Source organism: Sprattus sprattus, assembly GCF_963457725.1.
Source record: "Sprattus sprattus genome assembly, chromosome: 17".
In the NCBI taxonomy this organism is placed as follows: domain Eukaryota; kingdom Metazoa; phylum Chordata; class Actinopteri; order Clupeiformes; family Clupeidae; genus Sprattus; species Sprattus sprattus.
This window is the reverse complement of record NC_137915.1, coordinates 13,311,208-13,331,786: the sequence shown is the minus strand read 5'-3', so window position 1 is coordinate 13,331,786 and position 20,579 is coordinate 13,311,208. Positions and strand designations below refer to the sequence as shown.

Below are 20,579 nucleotides of genomic sequence, written 5' to 3'. Positions count from 1 at the left end.
GACACCCATAGAACAGAAACACACTGAGATTAGCAAGATGTCGAGGAGAAGAGGGAGGAGCGGCTACTGAAAGATCTTGCGCGACATCCATAAAGCCGACGACAGCCTGACTGGGGAAGATCAAACAGGCAGAACCCTGCTGCTCGGAGACACACAGAGGAACAGGAATATCCTGAGGCATGGAAACTTAACGTGAGCTGACCCATTTTTCCTCCACAGAGATGGACCCCGAGATCCTGATGTTCCTCAAATTTTAGGACTCAAAACTGCTGTAAGCCTTCACCATAAAATCAGTTTCTTGCATATGACCTACATTATCAAGAAAGGCCATCATTAACGTTTTAATAGCAATAGCTAATAGCTAACATACTAAATGGACTGAGCTACTCTGCCTCAAATGCTTTGGTCTAAAAACATGTATACAAGCTGTTGATTGAGAAACCCCTGATAAACACTGCCATTTGATTGAAGACCATTATCATTGAGTTAGAGTCTATACACCGCAAAGACCTGGTGAACTATCTATGGGTATGAACTGTCCCTATCTATGGGTATGAACTGTCCCTATCTATGGGTATGAACTGTCCCTATCTATGGGTATGAACTGGCTCTATCTATGGGTATCTATCACTGTTAAAGTAATCCACTGTGAACGAGCCATTTGGCCGGCAGTCAGTGAAGTTAAAGGCCCAGAGACAGTGTCCTCATGAGTGTGTGGTCTTTTGAGTACGGGCAGGTCAGTGGGAGAAGGAGAAGGCTGCCGGGGTTGTTGCTCCTGCTCCTGAATTCAGGTGACTCTGCCTCTGCAAACATCCTCATGTAGGTGATGACTCCAGAGACCTGGGTAAACCTGGGCCAGACTCAGGACAGGTCCATGCCAGATCAGGGCCAAATGCACCCCTGAGTCGACCTCTATCTGGGTCTGTCACATCCCTCTGACCTCCCTCTCTTTCTCTATCTCCCTTCCCTCTGACCTCCCCCTCTCTAACCTTTTCCTTTGACCTATCCATCTCCATCTGACATCCCTCCCTCTCTCTCTTTCTCTTCCCTCTGACCTCCCTCTCTTCATCTCCCCATCTCCCTTTCATCTGGCATCCCTCCCTCTCTCTCTCTCTTCCCTCTGACCTCCCTCTCTTCATCTCCCTTCCCTCTGACTTCCCTCTCTCTCTCTCCCTTCCCTCTGGCATCCCTCCCTCTCTCTCCCTTCTCTCTGACCTCACTCTCTCCATCTCCCTCTCCCTCCACCACCCTCTCTCACACATCTCTCTGATTTCCCTTTCTCCCTGTCTCTCTCCCCCTTCTCTCTTCCCTTGCTCCTCTGAGGGTATGACTTCTGGAGGGGAATGGAGAGGAGAGGAGGAGAAAGGAGGGGAGAGGAGAGGAGAGGAGAGGAGAGGAGAGGAGAGGAGGGGACGAGGAGGCTTGAAAGCTAACGAAGACGCCCTTGGGAAGTCACACCGCTCTCTCTCCATGCGCCTCATCAGCTGCTGGCCCGTTAATTTCAGGGCCAGTAAGAAGTCGTTTCTGGATGATTACAATCGCGCTTAAATGCAATTTTTTCTGATGAGCCTTGCTCCATGTGCCAGAGGAGGCAAAGGGAGGAGAGGACAGCACTATATTTCTTCTTTTAAACGCAATCTCATCTTTATGGCTTTATATAGCTTGTGCTAATACTCCAAGTTAATGCATTTACATTTAAGATGAAGATTTTACAACGGGCCATTTCAAGTGAGATATATATCACACAAAAAGAGAGGTTGCTTTATTATAAAATGATGTTGTGAACATTTAAATACTTCTAGCCTTTAACTTTTTTTGGCCCGGACAGATGCCAACAAAAAGATGAATCAAAAAAAAGTACATTGAGTCTTAAATATAAAAAGTACATTGAGTCTTAAATATAAATACAACTGGCTTGGCCTTTTAATACTTCTGTTATGACTGAAGGCTCTCGTAAAAGCTCTTGACCCTGGTCTACCACTTCCAGCAATGACCTTAGAATAGTCGCCATATCTCCCCTGCTTGGACATGACAGTTTGACCTCATCATTTTGACCTTTCACGACCCTTACGTCTGAAGTCATCACTATGCCCGCCGGGGAGGTTGAGTCAGTACGTGTCTAGCTTGAGCTCACAGCACATGGATGGAGCCTAGATCTAGATAAGATGAGGGCTATTACAAGTCATTATCTACAGTGCCAGCGTGGCTTTGCTGAGGGCTCATCTGAGACAAAAGCCATTGAACGTATAGATGACAGTAATGTGTGTAAACATGCGTACCGCATATCACAAGGACATTCGAAGTGTGACAGGAAAGCTATTAGGTTGGGATGGCGCTTATATCATCATATGATTAAAGTTAGCTTTTCTGTGTGCTTACGAGTGGCCTCTCTCTCTCTCTCTCTCTCTCTCTCTCTCTCATGATCAGCACATTTGATTGCTGCACTTCAGGGACCATTTCAATCACAGCCTTTCCAAGCCACTGATGCTCAAGAGGGTTGACTCTCAACTTAAACACATACCAAGCTAATCACTGGCAACAGCGACACCAGGCCAAAGCACATTACATTACTGACGGGGGCACACAAACGCGCACATAACATTACAGCTGAAGACACACAAACACACACATTAGCATTGGGTCATTTAACATACGACTACCCCTTGGGGGTGATTTGGGTGATTGGGGGGCTGTGGGTTGGGGAAAAAAATCAACCCTCAGAGGAAGGCAGGAGGGCTTTATTTGCAATCCCACGGCGAGAGCCAGTATGGCAGTGGTGGTGGGGATGTTAAAGACTTGAAATGGAGATGTGTGCCGGCCGAGCGAAAGTGTGTAATTTCCCAAGCAGCGGAGCCTGATTGGCTTGGGATGAGGATGTTTTATTCAGCAGTCTCTTTTTTAAAGAAACTGAGATGATGGTCTCAGTCGTAGTATAATATGTCCCCTAATTTTTTATTCATTCAGTCAGCCAGTCAGTTGGTTTTCAATTTCCTATTTATTTACTGTCCCCCCTCACCAAAAAAGATGAATTGGGGAACTAAAATGACAATGAAAAGATAGGATCGCTTCTTCCAACGTCCTCCACTTACACTTTGAGTGAAGTGTCTCCATCAGGCTTAAACTCGAACCTACCACATCCCCTACAGTGCACCGGACACTGTAAACAAACCCAGCAGTATGGTAGGCACTAATTACAGTCTGTGCCTCTCAGTAAAGCAGAATGAGTTTAGCAAAGGATGCTAACCTCCCCCACACAGTCCCTCAGTACAACCGTGGTGGGGGGGGGGGGGGAGAGTAATGAAATCCAAACAAGCGCTTTCTGCCAACGGATTTGTCAGCGTCTCGAGAGAGTCGCCGTCGCTGCTGCTCGTCTGCACGGCTCGCGAGTTTCCTTCCTGTCTGGTTCAGCTCCATCTGCCAGCCGCGATCACCTGACAGCAACAGCCAAGCGACTCCCTCTGCGGTTCTGTCCCTCAGATGAGTCCAGACGAGTCCAGACCAGAACCTGGTCCTGTGATGATCAGAAGCAGATTGGGACCTGGTCCACTCCACATGCATTCACTCCATCTACATCAGAAGCAGAGTGGGACCTGGTCCTGTGATGATCAGAAGCAGATTGGGACCTGGTCCACTCCACATGCAGTCACTCCATCTACATCAGAAGCAGAGTGGGACCTGGTCCACTCCACATGCAGTCACTCCATCTACATCAGAAGCAGAGTGGGACCTGGTCCACTCCACATGCAGTCACTCCATCTACATCAGAAGCAGAGTGGGACCTGCTTTTCTCCACATTTACTCCATCTACTATCTGTACTTATTCCTAGTTGGAAGGAAAAGCTTGACTTCTTTCTGTCTCTGTTTGTGAATCTCACTCAGTAAGTGTGTATGTGTGTGTGTGTGTGGGTGCGTGTGTTCATGCCTGTGTGTGTATCGTGCATTAAGACACTACTACCTAAATGAGTAATTGGCCCAGTACACGGCATACTGCAAAGGTTCATGTTTAATAATGAGGTGCGTCTGATGCAACCCTTAATCTTGTCAGTGTGCGTCATGCGCTCTGAAGACGGCAAGTAATTACAGTAGGATCTCTTTGTGTCTGGAAACCCCTGGGGCCTTTTTCTTACAAAGAAGAAGCCAACACACACTGTGGGTGTGCACCAATGCCATGTACTGGCTGTTACTGCGCTAAACAGGCTGAAAAGGGATCTGTCATCCATCCCTCTCTTCACCCTCAACGCTTCTCTTTCCCTCCACCCTCCAGTCTTCTCCTCTCCTCTCCTTCTTGCTGATCACTTTACCTTGACTCCTCTATTTCCTTTTCCTATATCTCCTACCGCCTCCTCCCCCTCTCTCCTTTCCTCCCCTCTTTTGTCTCCTCCTCTTATGAGCTCTCCAGTCAAGGGAAATCAGTTAAAATGAGTACAAATGAATATGAATATAAGAATAAGACACTAAAAATGATTGAAAGACTCAATACAAATGTGTCATACAAATAGGACATATAAAAGCAATACAATAAAATAATCTCCAATCCTCTATCTTCCCCTCCCTTTCCTTCTCTTCTTGCCTTTTCTCTTCACTCCTCTCTACTACATCCCTCTCCTTTCCTCCTCTCCCCTCATCCTCTCATCTCCACAACTCACCTCTCCTTTCCTCCTCTCCCCTCATCCTCTCATCTCCACAACTCACCTCTCCTTTCCTCCTCTCCCCTCATCCTCTCATCTCCACAACTCACCTCTCCTTTCCTCCTCTCCCCTCATCCTCTCATCTCCACAACTCACCTCTCTTTTCCTTCTCTCCCCTCATCCTCTCTCATCTCCATTCCATCTCTCTCTTTTGCGCTCCTCTACTCCCCTCTCCCCTCATCCTCTCCTCTCCTCTCCTCTAGGAGAACACCCATGGGTCTCCCTCCCTGAGCAGGAGTGTAAGCAGCCGTTAAATTCACACAGTCACAGAGTCTGCTCATGCACACCCTCCACACACACACACACATACACCATACGCACATACACAAACACACACACACACACACACACACACACACACACACACACACACACACACACACACACACACACACACACACACACTCTCTCTCTCTCACACACAGACACACACACACTCACACACTCACACAGACAGACAGACACACATACAGACACACACACACACATACACAAACACACACACACACACACACACACACACACACACACACACACACACACACACACACACACACACACACACACACACACACACACACACACGCACACACGCACACACACACACATCTTCATTGAAGAGCCATCTCCCCCCTGCCTGCTGCCTGGGACACACATAGGACACCCCAGATCTCAGCTGCCTGATTAATCAGTGGCAGTCACCACTCTTAAGGAGCCCATGTTGCACTTACCTTTTAATTTATATGATAATCTGCTCCCAGACAGGTGATACGGACAGACCCCTCCTGAATGCATTTATCTGAAGCTCTTTCTCCCTCTTATCTTCTCTCTTTTCCCCTTTCTCTCTTCTCTCTCCCTCTTTCTCTTTTTTTTCTCTCTCTCTCTCTCTCTCTCTATCTCTCCATCTTTTTCCCTCTCTCCCTCTCTCCCTTAGTCAGGCGGCTAAGTCAGTGGGATACTTGTTTTTCTACGGACGTGTTTTTCGAGTTCTGCCCGTAGGGATGGTTTTCATTGCTACTAATTTGTTTTTATGCAGGGAAAGAATGTTTTTCATAAATCACCCTCACAAGGGAGGGGGTGGGAAGCCATAAGTCAACATCGACGTGGCAAAACTGAAAACACAATGCTGATTGCTTTCTGGACCTTCGCGTTCAAGGATTTTTACAAGAGCTCTAAATGCATTTCCAAACACTATAAATAAAGACTATTTTGCATCGCATGTAAAAAGCAATAAGAGTTAACACTATACACTGCAATAATTAGCTTACACAGGTCCATATGACTATCGCTGATTATCAAGCTTTGGGAGAGGGCAGGGATGATAAAGAGTTGAGCTGATCTATTCAGGCATGGGCTAGTCGATATCAGTTTTGTCCATGTGCTTACAAGAAACATGCTGTAGTGTAGGAATCACAACTGATTGTCCTTTGAGATCTTCTACCAGAGAAATGAAACAGTCATTCATTTTTGCCATGCTGAATTTGCCCTGTCAGTAGAATCACCACTGTGTTCTCTGGGGTCATTTATGGCCATCATTGTGCTCCAGACTCAAGCTGCTTATGTGCAGACTGCCTGACCAATGGGAAGTGTGTATGAGTGAGTGAGTCAGTTTGTGTGTGTATGTGTGTGTGTGTGTGTATGTGTGAGAGAGAAAGAGAGAGAGAGGGAGTGTGTGAGGGTGAGTGTGTGTGTGAGTATCTTCACATGTGAGTGTGTGTGGATGTGTGAGTGTGTGTGGATATGTGAGTGTGTGAGTGTGTGTGGATGTGTGAGTGTGTGTGGATATGCGAGTGTGTGAGTGTGTGTGTGGTTTTGTGAAGTGTGTGTTGGTATATTAGTGTGTGAGTGTGTAAGTGTGTGAGATAGAAAAGGTCTTTCTTCTGGGGAGTGTTAAAGGGCAGGCTGGACATGAGGGTCTCTCTGTGTTGCTCTTTATCTCCCTGACGTGTGTCTGTGCCAACAACGCCTTCCCTCTGAGGTGAGGGAAGAGTGAAGAGAATACTTATGACTTGCACTCCCTCTCTCTTTCTCTCTCTCTCTCTCTCTCACACACACACACTGTCTGCACCCACACTCTATCACACAAACTTAACGCACACACTCTCATACACATACATTGTCTGCACATGCTCTCTTACACCCACACTGCCCGAACACACACTAACAACCATACACACACACACACACACCATTATAATGGGCTGGCATATCCTCCAGTCAAATGTTCAGGCTTTGTGAATGAAATTCCACTTTTCCTTCTCTCACTTTTTATTCTCTTGCATAAAAGGATTTGATTCACTATTAAATGAGTGTGCTGGGGATGTCTTAGATTCAGCAGTAATTCTACCTCAGAACCGCCCCCACCCGCCCGCCCGCCCCCTCCTCTTCCACATACTCTTCATCATCTCACCACCCCCCCCCCCCCCTCTCTCTCTCACTCCTCTCCCCCATCACCAGCTTCAAATCCTTCATTAGCACCAGTGAGGCAGCAGTGGCAGGAGACGTGCTGACAGCCATGACAGAGCTGGCTAATCAGACCCCACCTGAAGCCTAGGCTGGCAGACATAGATGGACACGTCAGACAGACAGACAGCACTTCAGCCTGCACAAAGAGCAGATGTGTGATGTTCCTTCAAGTGCCTTCAGGCCATATCCAGTGTCCACTGCACACACTTCACACTTCCAAGGGTATTAGACGCACTGTTAGGCTCTCTGATTCGCCCTCACAGGCCTTCCTCAAGCACTACTGTGAAATATTCTCTGCCTTGAAGGTGTTGCCTGTGTGTGTGTGTGTGTGTGTGTGTGTGTGTGTGTGTGTGTGTGTGTGTGTGTGTGTGTGTGTGTGTGTGTGTGTGTGTGTGTATGGGTGTATGGGTGAGTGTGAGTGTGTGTGTGTGTGTGTGTGTGTGTGTGTGTGTGTGTGTGTGTGTGCGTATCGGTGAGTGTTGTCAATACGTATCTGTGCCTAAAAAACTTAGTTGCAGCTTGAGGATACCTTAATGGCCTATTATGTTATATATCAGTTGATATTTCCCAGACATTTAGTTTTAATTTAGACTTAATTGTCTCTTTTAACTCTTGTCTACCCATCAGTTACACTTACTTTTATTCCAAACTATAAACAGACAATTAATAGACTGATTTATTAATTGTTTAGTCGTGGCAAATTTAGGCTGGCTGTACCTTCTCATAGACGAAGTAGCCAATTAACATGATGAGTACACATGTAAACCAGAGATTTCAAAACACTTAATAGTATCCATAACAATCCATAAAAACATGTGTCCATGCCTATGTACTTGTCATTTATCAGCCGCCTGCCTACTAGCCCACTGTGCAGCCTGACTGATGGGCTTGTGCTGCTGTCTCTCCCCAGCTGGGGCCCTGGACCCCAACCTTGTCTCTCTACCGTCTCTTACGCTGCACTAATGAACACCAGATGATTCATCTGCCTATGTGGCTTCTGTTTGTCTATCAACTCAACGGCGTTGCCCACACACTTATGCATTCAGCGCTGTCACAGGCAGGCGTATTGTACACACAGGGCTGCCCGCTAAACAGCCACACACTTGTCAGCAGCGAGTCCTTCAAGATAGATAGGGGAGTGATATTAGTTCCCATAGTGCAGTGGGGTTTGTTGACTTGGGCAAGCAGCACACAGAAGCCAGGACGAACGTACAGTAAACAACTGTGTAAGGACATTGCGATACATTCAAAGTCGTGAAAGACTAACACATTTAATGAATTCAAACCCCATCACATTTAAACCATATTAATCTTTTTTTTTTCATTGACACTTCACAGACTCAAGAAATGAGAAAACAAATATTGTATTGCTATCCTTTTCTCTATTGGTGTAGACCTAATTTTGCCCGTTACAGACGGGTGATAGGCAGATGAAGGCAATAGCAAGGCCATGTCTTCATTTCAAAGGAGAAAAAGTTCTAATGAAATATTAACCTCTTTCAGCAGCAGGTTGTGCTCCATCTGTGTCGGCATTACCTATGTTTATAAGGTGTGCTGCTCAGATGCATCCCGCTTTGCCTTACCTGTGACCAGCTCTTTGACCTCCACGTCGGCGGTCTTCCGCAGCAGTCGCACCAGGGCAGGGATGCCTCCGCAGTTCTTGAAGGCGATCTTGTTGTCGTCGTTGGCCTTGCCGTAGACCAGGTTCCTCAGGGCTCCGCAGGCACTCCGGTGGACCTCCGCCATCCTGTGGTCCAGCAGGTCCACCAGCAGCTGGATGCCACCCAGCCGGCGGATCTGACACACACATACAAACACACACACACACACACAAGTATGCGAACACAAACAGACACACACACACAAACAAAAACAACAAGACAATCAAAAAAAGATTCATTGATAATAAAACAGAACATCATGTTCAAACGTATGAATTAATATCATATCATAGATTCATATTACTTAATCACTGTTACTGGATATGAAACAGAGCCGTAAAAGGCCTCTGATAACCACTGATTTGGCAAATAGGTTCATGTTAAACCACAACAAACACATGGCTAAACAAGAGTCAGCTGCTCTGAGATGGTGTCCAATTCAAACATGTTAATATACAGAATGTCTCCTCTCCTACTAACGACTGGCTTTCATTTGCCAATGATTAACATCGCCATGTAACACCATATGACAGGCGCATGTCCTAATGCTTGAACACATACGAGTACCTCACAAGACAAACAACTAACAAGAACATAACTCACTATAGGTGACAGTTATGAGAAGCAGCAAGATGAAATTAAATCATAACTTTCCTGTAAGACATTAGACGGGAGACAACATTAGAGAAAACAAGATGGATACAAGACATGTTGATGGAGATTGAGAACACTGTGTAATAAATGGGTCTTCAATTTGTATCCCCATGAAACAGGAAAAGGCGATCAGTGATATAAACAAATGGTAGACTGACATCTTGAAGCCCTTTGGGGATACACTTATCACAGCCATAGTGTTTGTTTGTTTATCAGATGGGGTGTTTGTTTCATTTTATTCTGTCTCTTTCTCCTCTGAGATGAGACTACAGTTCCTCAGAGACCTGTGTGTGCCTACATTTCAAACATACTCTCTGCAAGCTCTTTCCCCTGAGTAGATTTGGTTAAAGGAACCTTTTCTTTCCACAAGAAACTGTCTGGAAAGTTGGTTGGAGACTGGGGTTCTTAACACAATTATAAATTCTGGAATTATTATGGATGTTTTCATAAGAAAGACATTACAGTACACATAAGGAAGATTAAAGGTGGGAGCGTTATTCATTTTACTCAACACGATCCCATTGACTAGCTATTAGAATTGGAATACACCGACGTGAGAATATTTGAATACGTTAATGAATAGCTTTCTTACAATACATATTTTTGTGTTACTTTAAAAAAAAAAAAGTGGTCATTAAAATGAATTACATACTACAACAATAACAATTACATATAAATAAAATGACATACTAGATAAAAGATAGATATTCCTTACATTGAAACTTACATGGGCTTTCACTGTAAAACAGTTGTCTCATGTGTTATCAAGATAGTATTCTAGTCTTTTGTAGGATGAAAGACCGAAAAGATAAACATGTACAGCGAAAGGTCATTCTGATGACATCTTAGACTGTTAGTGATGGTGGAAGATGAAGTTCATTCCTGCTGTCAGACTCTTTAGAGGTCTTGACTTCTGAAACTACCTGGACAACTATAAAGGGCAATGAACTTCAGTCTCAACAACTCTAAAAGATCAGAAATGAAGATCCACTGTGTGTGTGTGTGACTGCATGCACCTGTGTGTGCAGGCCCGGGGTGGGTAATCGGGAGAATCGGGAGCTTTCCCGATGGGCCGCTTCACTTCTGGGCCGGTCGAGAATTTAATTTTTTGACATTTGTCACGTTCGTTCATCTTCTCTTAAAGTAGGCTAAACACGTGTCACATTCTGACACCGCAGCCTCTGCATGGGTTGTACCATGCGAGGAAGTTCTCCCCTCCCAAATAGAGTTGGTTGGGTCCACAGCCCGTCTTTTCCAAAAAGTTTTCTCATTAGACTGCTGCTGGGCCGGCCCAAACGCAACGATACGAGGCAGGGAGGATGGATGGGAGGAAAAGGCCATAGGAGGGGCTGAAAAAGCCAGTTTGAAATAAAGAAAGGCAATGGAGGAGGATGCTGCCAAATGTGCCAAGTTTACTGATTTATTTTCAAGAGGTAAAAACACAAGTGGCAACTGGTAAAGAGAGACATAGGCCTAATGATTAGCAACGTAAATATTCGGCTAGCATTGTAGCGTTGGTTAATATCGTTGTAGCGTCTTAAACCTATTCGCAAGCAAAATATTACATTTAATTGAAATATTAGCCTTTTTATAATCACCCAATACATGGTAAAATGACTCCTGCGCCATGACTACAGGGACAGGTGGAGAGGTTAACCAAATAAACAATATGAATTAAAGTTATTTAATGTAAGAAAGAGCAGTATATGACAGAAATTGGATAAATGATGAAAGAAAAGAATGACAGGGGAGATTTTAGATGATGAACCAGTTGTCTCATCTGATGTTGCTTTTGAAGTGAATGTCCATAATGTTATTCTGGACACTGTGGCAGGTAGCATGGATAGGAGGTTTTCAGCAAATGCAAAACTTGCCTTAGATTTGGCTTGTCTTGACCCTAAAAACATTCCTGAAATAAAGATAGATGGGCTCCCTAACTCAGCACTCCAGGAAATCAGCAAATGTCTGCTTACGTTTGATTACAGAGTTACTGTTAGCACATTACAAACGGAGCTGTCTAGCCTGGCATACCAGTGGGAGAGACTGAAAAAGTCCTCTTTTGAAGGTTGTACTGTCAGGGCATGTAGGCTAGTGAGATGGCACAGGAAGGTCAGGAGAATAGTGGCGGACTACCATATATGGAAGAACCAGAGATGGAGCTTGAAAGCAGGACCTGTTCCTCCTGCAAAAACTGTGCCATTTGTGCCCATTTAATACTCTCACTGTACAACCTCCTCACAGATGCTTATCATGTCATTAGGTAAGCATATAAGTTTGGGTTGACTTTGTCCATCACACAGGTTGCATGTGAGAGAAGCTTTCCAAACCCTAACATTTGTGAAGAATAGGCTTTGAAGCTCATTGAGTCAGGAGAACTTGGAGGATTTCATGTTAAAAGGAAATCCTCATGTCTAGAAGCAGTGACACAGTTATAGATAAAGTGGCTGAAACTAGTGCAATGCTTAGGCGGTTACTGATGCTGTAGATGCTGTTGGTGCTATTCCCAATGTAACTGTTTACTGTACTGTGAGTTGAACTGTAAACATTGGATCAATATCCTCGTTGTTGAAGAGTGGGATAGGTTTCAAATGCTTTATTTATTTATTTCTGCTTTTGTTAATTATCAACCTATCCTTGTGGAATAGCGGAATATTTTTTGTTGACTTCTCAGTTTAAGTGGATTTTTATTTAACTTTTACATTATTTGTTGAACCATGGTATTAATAAAAAGAAAAATCAGAATAGTAAGAGCTGAACTGTTGCTTCATTTATCCAATTTCCGCTACCATGGAAAAAGTGGGCCGGTCATGGGCCTGAAATTCCCGGGCTGAAAAGTGGCCCCACTCCGGCCCTGTGTGTGTGTGTGTGAGGATATTTTAGAAGAGCTGTTTGTTGAACTTCACTCAAATTATCAAAAATGAAGATCCACTGTGTGTGTGTGTGTGTGTGTGTGTGTGTGTGTGTGTGTGTGTGTGTGTGTGTGTGTGTGTGTGTGTGTGTGTGACTGCATGCACCCGTGTGCATGTGTGAGGATATTTGCAGAAGATCTGTTTGCATGTTCCATACATCCTGCATTGCAGTCTGGAATGCAGAACCAAAATGAGTCCTTGAATAAGCTGATGCACACTCTTTCAGCAGAATCTGAACCGAGCGCATTCAGCAAAATAACAACTTCAGTCAATTAATGAGTCAAGTCCATCAAGGGCCTAATGCATATCCGGGGCTAAGCCACAGGGATTGAGGGCCGCGCCAAATCACACTTATTGACAGAAAAGCTTCCTTCTCCCTTGTGCCATCATTTGGCAGTGTGTAGCATTAGCGTGATACGACAGCACACTCTTTACATATATTTGGCACTGAAACGTTGGCTTAGCTACGCCGTTCTGTGTGCTGTTGTTCAAATATAACGCCACAGATTGATTTGCTTTCTTCTAGTGGCCCTGTTGTGCATAGCTAATGCATAACCAGAGTCAGCATTAGCCGCAGTGCTAACGCTGAAACGCGATCATCTGAGAGAGGATCGTTGGAAGCCGCGACAGCGCGGTTGTGGGTCTGTACACCAGACACTGCAACAAATCAGGCAATTCATCCTCCCTCTCCATATCAAAGCGCTTTGAAAAGTGCTTTCTGTGTAAATCTTTTCGGCTCAAACAAAGTCGAGCACTGATATCGGTCTCTGATGATACACAAGGATGCTTCAGTTTCTACATGGCGAAACGAGAGAGCGAGAAAATCAGAAGATTTTCAGGTGCATATATTTTCTAGCCCCCCCTAAGATGAATATTCGCCGTCACAGCTGCGGCGCGATTCGCGTAATTTATGGACGTTCACGTGTCTTGAATGGGTATGAGTGTGTGTGGGTGTGTGTGTGTGTGTGTGTGTAAATGGGTATGAGTGTGCTGCTGTTGCCATAGTCTCATGAAGAGGCAAAGAAAGAAAGAAAGAAAGAAAGAAAGAAAGAAAGAAAGAAAAAAAATGAAGCTTTCCAGAGGGGCCAGAACAAATTTGATTTCCATACATGTGTGCGACGCTGAACAAAAACCTTCATCGCATATCAACACTGCATGGGTAATGCGCGTTGTGACAGCGAGCCTATTGCAGTCTGCAGCACCGCGGCGAATCATGAGCGACGCTGAAGAACACTGAGAGAAGGAGCAAGACAAACAGTGTAACTCAATCAGCCTGAGGAGCCGGGGGGAGACACAGCAACCTGACTGGGGACCTTTTCTACTTGCCAAAAAAATGACAGACAGTCTGTGTGTGTGTGTGAGTGTGTGTTTGATTGAGTGGATGTCTGAATGATATCTACCTACGTGTGCATGTGTATGGGTTTGATGGCATGTGTATGTGTGTATGAGAAGCAATGAGACATCTGTGCTTGTTTGTGCGCGCGCATACCTGTAACTATGATGTCTGTATGTGTTAAACACATGTGTGATGATGGTGATGGTGATGGTGATGATGTCGTGTGTGTGTGTGTGTGTGTGTGTGTGTGTGTGTGTGTGTGTGTGTGTGTGTGTGTGCGCGCACAGGCCTGTATCTATGATGTCTGTTTGTGTTAAACACATGTGTGATGATGGTGATGGTGATGATGTTGTGTGTGTGTGTGTGTGTGCGCGTGCGTAGGCCTGTATCTATGATGTCTGTATGTGTTAAACACATGTGTAATGATGGTGATGATGTTGTGTGTGTGTGGATGAAGGATGACTCCTATATGTGTGTTCATGCATGTATGAATAGAAACATCTGTGTATGTGCATATACTGTATGTGATGGTATGGGTGTGAGACAAAGTGTAGGTGTCTTTGTGTGTGTCTCTGTGTGTGTGCGCCTGTATCCGCACGTCCAATAATCTACTATGAAGGTGAGCCAACGGAAGCCATTTAGCCTCCCACTGCCCACAGCAGCCTGCCTGCCGTAACCTGAACCTCCCAGAGCAGAACTCCATCACTCTGACGGAAGGCAGCATGCACTAAGATGGACACTGGAAGCAGGAGAACAGGACCCATGATGGCTGCCCACCACCCCCCTCTCTGTCTGTCTTTCTCCCTCTCTCTCTCTCTCTCTCTCTCTCTCGGTCTCTCTCTGTCTGTCTCTCTCCCCCTCTCTCTCTCTATCTCTCTGTCTGTCTCTCCCTATCTCTCTGTCTGTCTGTCTCTCCCTCCCTCTCTCTCTCTCTGTCTGTCTGTCTCTCCCTCTCTCTCTCTCTCAGTGACACAGATGGATATTGACAGTTTAGATTTCCCCCTAAAATGGCTGAGAGGGCTGAACTTTAGCCAGATGGTAAATGACTGAGTGTGTGTGTGTGTGTGTGTGTGCATTTGTGTTTGTGGCAGTCATTGGCTTTGGGGGGGGAGGGAAGGCACCATCATCACGACTCAGCCAGTCCAGCTAATATGACTCCCCGACCATTATTCTGCCAGCACCCACTCTTCCATCACTCTGTCATCTGATACCCCACAGTGTAAGGCTTGAGCCTCTTCCCACTTCCTCTCGCTCTCACTCTCTGTGTCAGACTTTAAGTCTGTCTCTCTGTTTCTCACAGTTAGTCTTTCTCTCCAACCCTAATGCCTGGGCCTCCTGCCAGTGTACCTCGGGGTGTCTGTGAAGTCAAAACCACACAGAGTGGCTGTGAAGGACAAGGCTGCTTCGGTATTCTTACAGTAATGCACCTACTTTGTAACTCTCTTTCTCTCTCTCACACACAGACACACGCGCACACACACAGGCATACACACACCCACACACACTGGTGCAAGGTAGTTACGACGGCCCCTAGTACACGCTATGATGGGCCCTAGTGCACACTGATTACTTATGAGGCGTGCACACACACCATTTGGCATATATATTTTAACAACAATGTGTTGGATTTTACGGTCAAATGAGTTACTGAGGCTATTGTATTGGGGAAGTAGACAGGTCAAAGAGAACGTGGGACGACCTGACTCCGAAATTATAACAGCCTGTTTAATAGGTGCACGGCAGCATGAATGATAGGAGTTGTGCTGGAAAGGTAATTGCTATGTCCCTGGTGTAGTGGTCATCAGCTCGCAGGTGATGATGGCGAAAATATGAGCCATTAGACTTCTGTCAGACGCAATATTGGGGGCTGGTCCATATATATTGTATATATACTGTATATATATAAATCTGCGCTCGGCTACGGGCCCCCGCGCCCCAGACCTTTTCTCTGTATCCAGACAGATCTCTGTTATCAGACACACTTTCTTAAATGTTTGGTGCAGTATTTGAGAAAATGACAGTCATGCTTCATCTGAGAATTCAGACAGAACACCCTCCCACCAGTCTCCTAACAGCATCAGCCTCTGCTAAAATCACAGCACCAGAACAATTGTCCTCAATTCAGCCACTCAAGACTACCTACTGTCTCCTCACTAGAGAACATCTTCCCATTTTGACAGTATACCACACATTTGGCTTACAAATATTGATCGGGATACTCTCTCAAAACTTTGTGTGAGTAGTGATCTGATTTTTGCATGGGGAAGTGTAATGGCATCTGTACCACACTACAGACACATAGTCCATAAACGTAGTCCAGCTAGCGATTACTGCAGTACCATTCAGATGTTAAAGGCAGACTGAGACTTCTGTAGCCTTATACAGGAGTAGGGAGTGACATCCAAACAAGCACAACATTCCCTTAAACCAGGAGTGACACAACATCTAAACAAGCACAACATTCCCTTAAACCCAGAGAGTGACACAACATCTAAACAAGCACAACATTCCCTTAAACCAGGAGTGACACAACATCTAAACAAGCACAACATTCCCTTAAACCCAGAGAGTGACACAACATCTAAACAAGCACAACATTCCCTTAAACCAGGAGTGACACAACATCTAAACAAGCACAACATTCCCTTAAACCCAGAGAGTGACACAACATCTAAACAAGCACAACATTCCCTTAAACCAGGAGTGACACAACATCTAAACAAGCACAACATTCCCTTAAACCCAGAGAGCCATTGACTTTCTTTATTCCTTTAGCGACGTCTCACTTTCCCCTCCATGTCAAGTCGAATTAGTGATGATAGTGCTGAGGCCATACTCTCCGATATACTCAAATAATGGAAAGTTGGGGAATAACTAAGATGCCATTTCAGTGTAATAACTAAGATGCCATTTCATGTTTGTGTGAGTGTGAGTGTGTGTGTAACAAAACAAAACAAAACAAAACAAACGTAACAGATGGTCTGGCACCTGAAAGCCCCCCAGAGAGATGAAGCTTACCTTCTTTCCCACCACAGAAAGTTTTTCTCCAGCCCCCCCCCGTCAATGCTGCCATGAGCAGAGAGCCCACGCGTTTTCATTCCTTTTGGTTTTGTTCAGTTTTGTTTGTTTAATGAGGGGACAGTCAGCAGCACACAGCAGGATGCAGCAGGTGCCAGTAATGAATTAAACAAAGAAATAAACAAATTATAAATGCTTGCCAGTGTACTTATGTGTGTGTATGTGTCGTACGCTACACAGAGCACAGGATACTGATGAGAAACCCCCAGTCACATAGCAGACCTCTAGAGGGACAATCTGACCAGCCCTCAAAGCCCCCCAAACACACACACGCAGAAACATGTCCTTTCCACATGACAATTCTATGGACAATTCAATTTTATCTTTTTTTGGCCTGTGTGAGCTGCACAATGAAACACACACACACGCAAGCACGCACACACGCACGCACGCACGCACGCACGCACGCACACACACACACACACACACACACACACACACACACACACACACACACACACACACACACACACACACACACACACACACACACACACACACAGATAGACCACTGAGTCATTGTGGATGGTGAATCCTCTCCCGCGGTGCCAGCTGAGTGTGCCCTGGCTTCAGAGCGCAGAGGTGGGATTGAGTCATCCTCTGACCTCACTCGCCACAGTGGGGGGTGAGCGGGTGCAGCGTTGCCTGGGCAACCGCACAGCACTCAGCAATCTGTGTAGGCCAACGGTCACCTGGCTTCGGCCTCAAATTGAATCAAGTGGTCGTGCTGGGTACGGTCGCCCCGGAGACCGCGGCCCTCATAATGCAGCTGTCCGCTGAGTGAGAGCCCAACAAAAGCCCAACACGGATCTTCAAATCAGACAGTAGATCTGTGCTCTGCTGAGTTTGGCTGGGAAACTGTGCTGGATGTGTAAAGTGAATGTCGTCATATATTATTTATCCAATTCAACTCTTCCAGGACCCGCTGACAGGACATATTGAATGTGCAAAGAGAGGAAGACTGTGAATGCATGATGACTTCAATGCAACCGTCAGGACAGCTATGACACAGGGTCCTGGCCATCCGCTGTTAGTAGCACTGAAGTCCTCCCTAGCGTGGGTTTGAGTCGTCTGTGCAGCTAACGAAAAGGGGAATGGATATGTGATTGTGAATGCAGCCATGTGGTGTCTGAAACAGCGTTGCAGAGACTGGGCAGTGCAGAAACGTGAGAGGTGAACTACCTAATACCAGTCGACATGAGGATGGATGCGTCAATGGAAATAGGCAAATACAGTACGCCTACTCCATACAGGGCCACAGTTCTGACTTGCACTGTACATCTTGGGCAAAGGTGGATAATAAAAAGACTGTACAATCGAGAATCCCTAAAGAAACCAAAAGGGGAACAAAAACTGGCTTACTTACTGGGGGGGTGGAGGTTGAAGAATGCTTCACTTTGAGTTTTGAGTGCTGGTGCGGCATGAGCCAAAGTAATTATAATCTTTTCTGCTTCTCTTTCATTCAGTTACAATAAGTTTGTGTGCCGCCGCGTGTGCTGCTGCCTGATCTCAAGTTACGAATGGTTTCGTTGGCACAGATGTATCCTCTAAATTGAATTTCCTCATAGCGCCAGCCTCTTAAGCCTAGGGGAGACAATTGCCGGTCCACGGCGCTCCCGGCGCTTGTCAATATGGCTCTTTGCTTTCTTCTTATTGTGCGACTGCGCTATTAGCTGATAATTACGAGAGCTACACCAGGAGCACTTTATATGCAGCAAATTCACTGTGGGGAAATCAAGGTTCAGCTACACAGCATTACATTCCAATAAGGTGGTGAATTATCTGTTGAGTGTGTGTGTACCCAAGAGACTAATTGCATTAAAAAAACAAATAAACAGAACACGTCAGAACACTTCTTTTGGTAAACATGTACAGCATGTTGTTCCAAGGGACTGACAAGGACACAATGCTACATAACAGCAAAGTGTAGAGAAATATTTCCTGGCTAGGCATCAGCTGGCTCTGGCCCCGAATCTGGCCCACATCCGTTCCAAATCTGTGCCAGAATAACTCTTCTACCAGTGTGAGTCTTTGCACTGGCAGAGCTTGGCACTGGCATTCTGGAACAGTATTAAACCAAGACCAAACATTGGACTGTAATTAGCTTCATTAGCTTTGACTAAAATGATTAGCTTGCCTTGCCTTGCCTGGCCCAAGCTATCAGCTCTGCTGTGTAGCGTGTAGAGGGTGGGTACAGTGCGGGCCCATAGGACGTTTACCTCTGCTTTGATCTTGTTGTCCCCAAAGCACAGGTGCTGCAGGTAGGCTGCGGCGTTGGATTGGACTGACGGGAACTGGTGCTGAAGCATCTGAATGACCTCTGGCAGCTCCGGGTCTCGCCATCCAAACTCCCTACAATCACAGAGAGAGAGAGAGAGAGAGAGTTAAACAAAATGGAACCCCACATTTCAAAAATATATAAAATCAGCTGTTCCTATTTTTTACTGATGGTGACAGGGAGAGAAAAAGAGACAGAGACAGGGGAGGAGTGAAGAGAGTGAGGGGGAAAGGAGGAGAGAGAGAGAGGGTGGTGGTTAAAGAGCACAAAGAAGCAAGATATACTGTATGAGGAAGGGTGAGGGGAAGTGGAAGTATAGAAGAAAGAAAGTCAAGTGATCTTCTGCTGCTCATCAGATGACAGATTATACAGAACATTACCTGTAGTTGGGTATCATATGCCCGATTATATGGGCTAATATGCAGACTAAACTCAATGCTGATTTTCAACATCAGTTAGCATTATGCTAATAACTTGCCAGCTATGTCAGTTCCTATGTGACATTGTGGGGCTGTCTGTTGATTACCAATGAAAACAATAGTGACAGACATATTTACATGGATAACTGACCTGTGCTATCATGTGCAAAAGGCAATGTATGAGCAGATATGTATTGTTATTGGCTAAGTTACCTAATGTTAATTGTTGGCTGGCACTGAGTACTAGCAATGCTAGCGAGTTGACGAGTATGTTATCGCAGACATTGCCTCCTCACTCATGTTACACAAGAAAAACATTAGCTGGAATGTAAATTGTGAATAATCCACAGCATTGATGGTTTATTCAATTAAATTAAATTGAATAACATTTAATTGAATAAAAAAAAATACAGATGAGTGTCCATGAACATTATGTTAAAATGTTAAAATGAGCAATCTAAGCTGTAAACATTAATGCTGGTGTCCTGTGTTGCTATCAGCTGTTGGCTGAAAATAGTTTAGTGGCTAACTTACTTATCATGGAAATTAAATAACCTTGTTAATTTAAATTAACATGAGCAAAACACCATCTGAAATAAAGACAGTTATTATCTTCATTTAGTTGAATATTACAGCAGATGAGCAGTAATATGTTTGGATGGCTCCATTTCCTGCTTGACCCAGAATATGAACAATCTGGCCCATTACAAAGGTAAAGGTCGGGTATTTCACTTGTTATGCTTTTGTCCCTCCTGCTTTGGCCAAAACCAAACCTGGGTCTACTGCTTGGAAGGCAGTAATGCAATCCACTGCACCATCAGTACCGGGATTACCATGATCACCGTATTATCATGATAACCGTATTACCATGAGGTCACATAGCTGAAAATCTCAGCCTGATAGCAGCCAGATATGTTAACTTAAAGTAACTGTAGTTTCTGGAACCACCAGGTAGGGGGCTACCTTCTGTTGGAATATTCAGTAACGTATTCGCTGTCTTGCTTTGTCTTGTGTTGCAATTGCTTGATGTTTGACTGTGTAAGGAAAGTTGTTGACTCACTAGTTTGTCATAAACAAAGTAAGAACATTT

At 45.1% G+C, this 20,579-nt stretch overlaps 1 protein-coding gene across 2 annotated transcripts in view; it reads right to left on the bottom strand.

The window, feature by feature from the left end:
- ctnnd2a (catenin (cadherin-associated protein), delta 2a) overlaps nt 1-20,579 on the bottom strand; it is a gene marked incomplete at both ends in the record, with an annotated part of 269,841 nt that overhangs the window by 75,553 nt on the left and 173,709 nt on the right. For both annotated transcript variants that reach the window (XM_080854737.1, XM_080854738.1), the window contains 2 exons: nt 8,738-8,951; nt 19,012-19,144. In XM_080854737.1, coding sequence (XP_080710863.1) covers nt 8,738-8,951; nt 19,012-19,144 — 347 coding nt within the window. The remainder of the gene's footprint in view (nt 1-8,737; nt 8,952-19,011; nt 19,145-20,579) is intronic.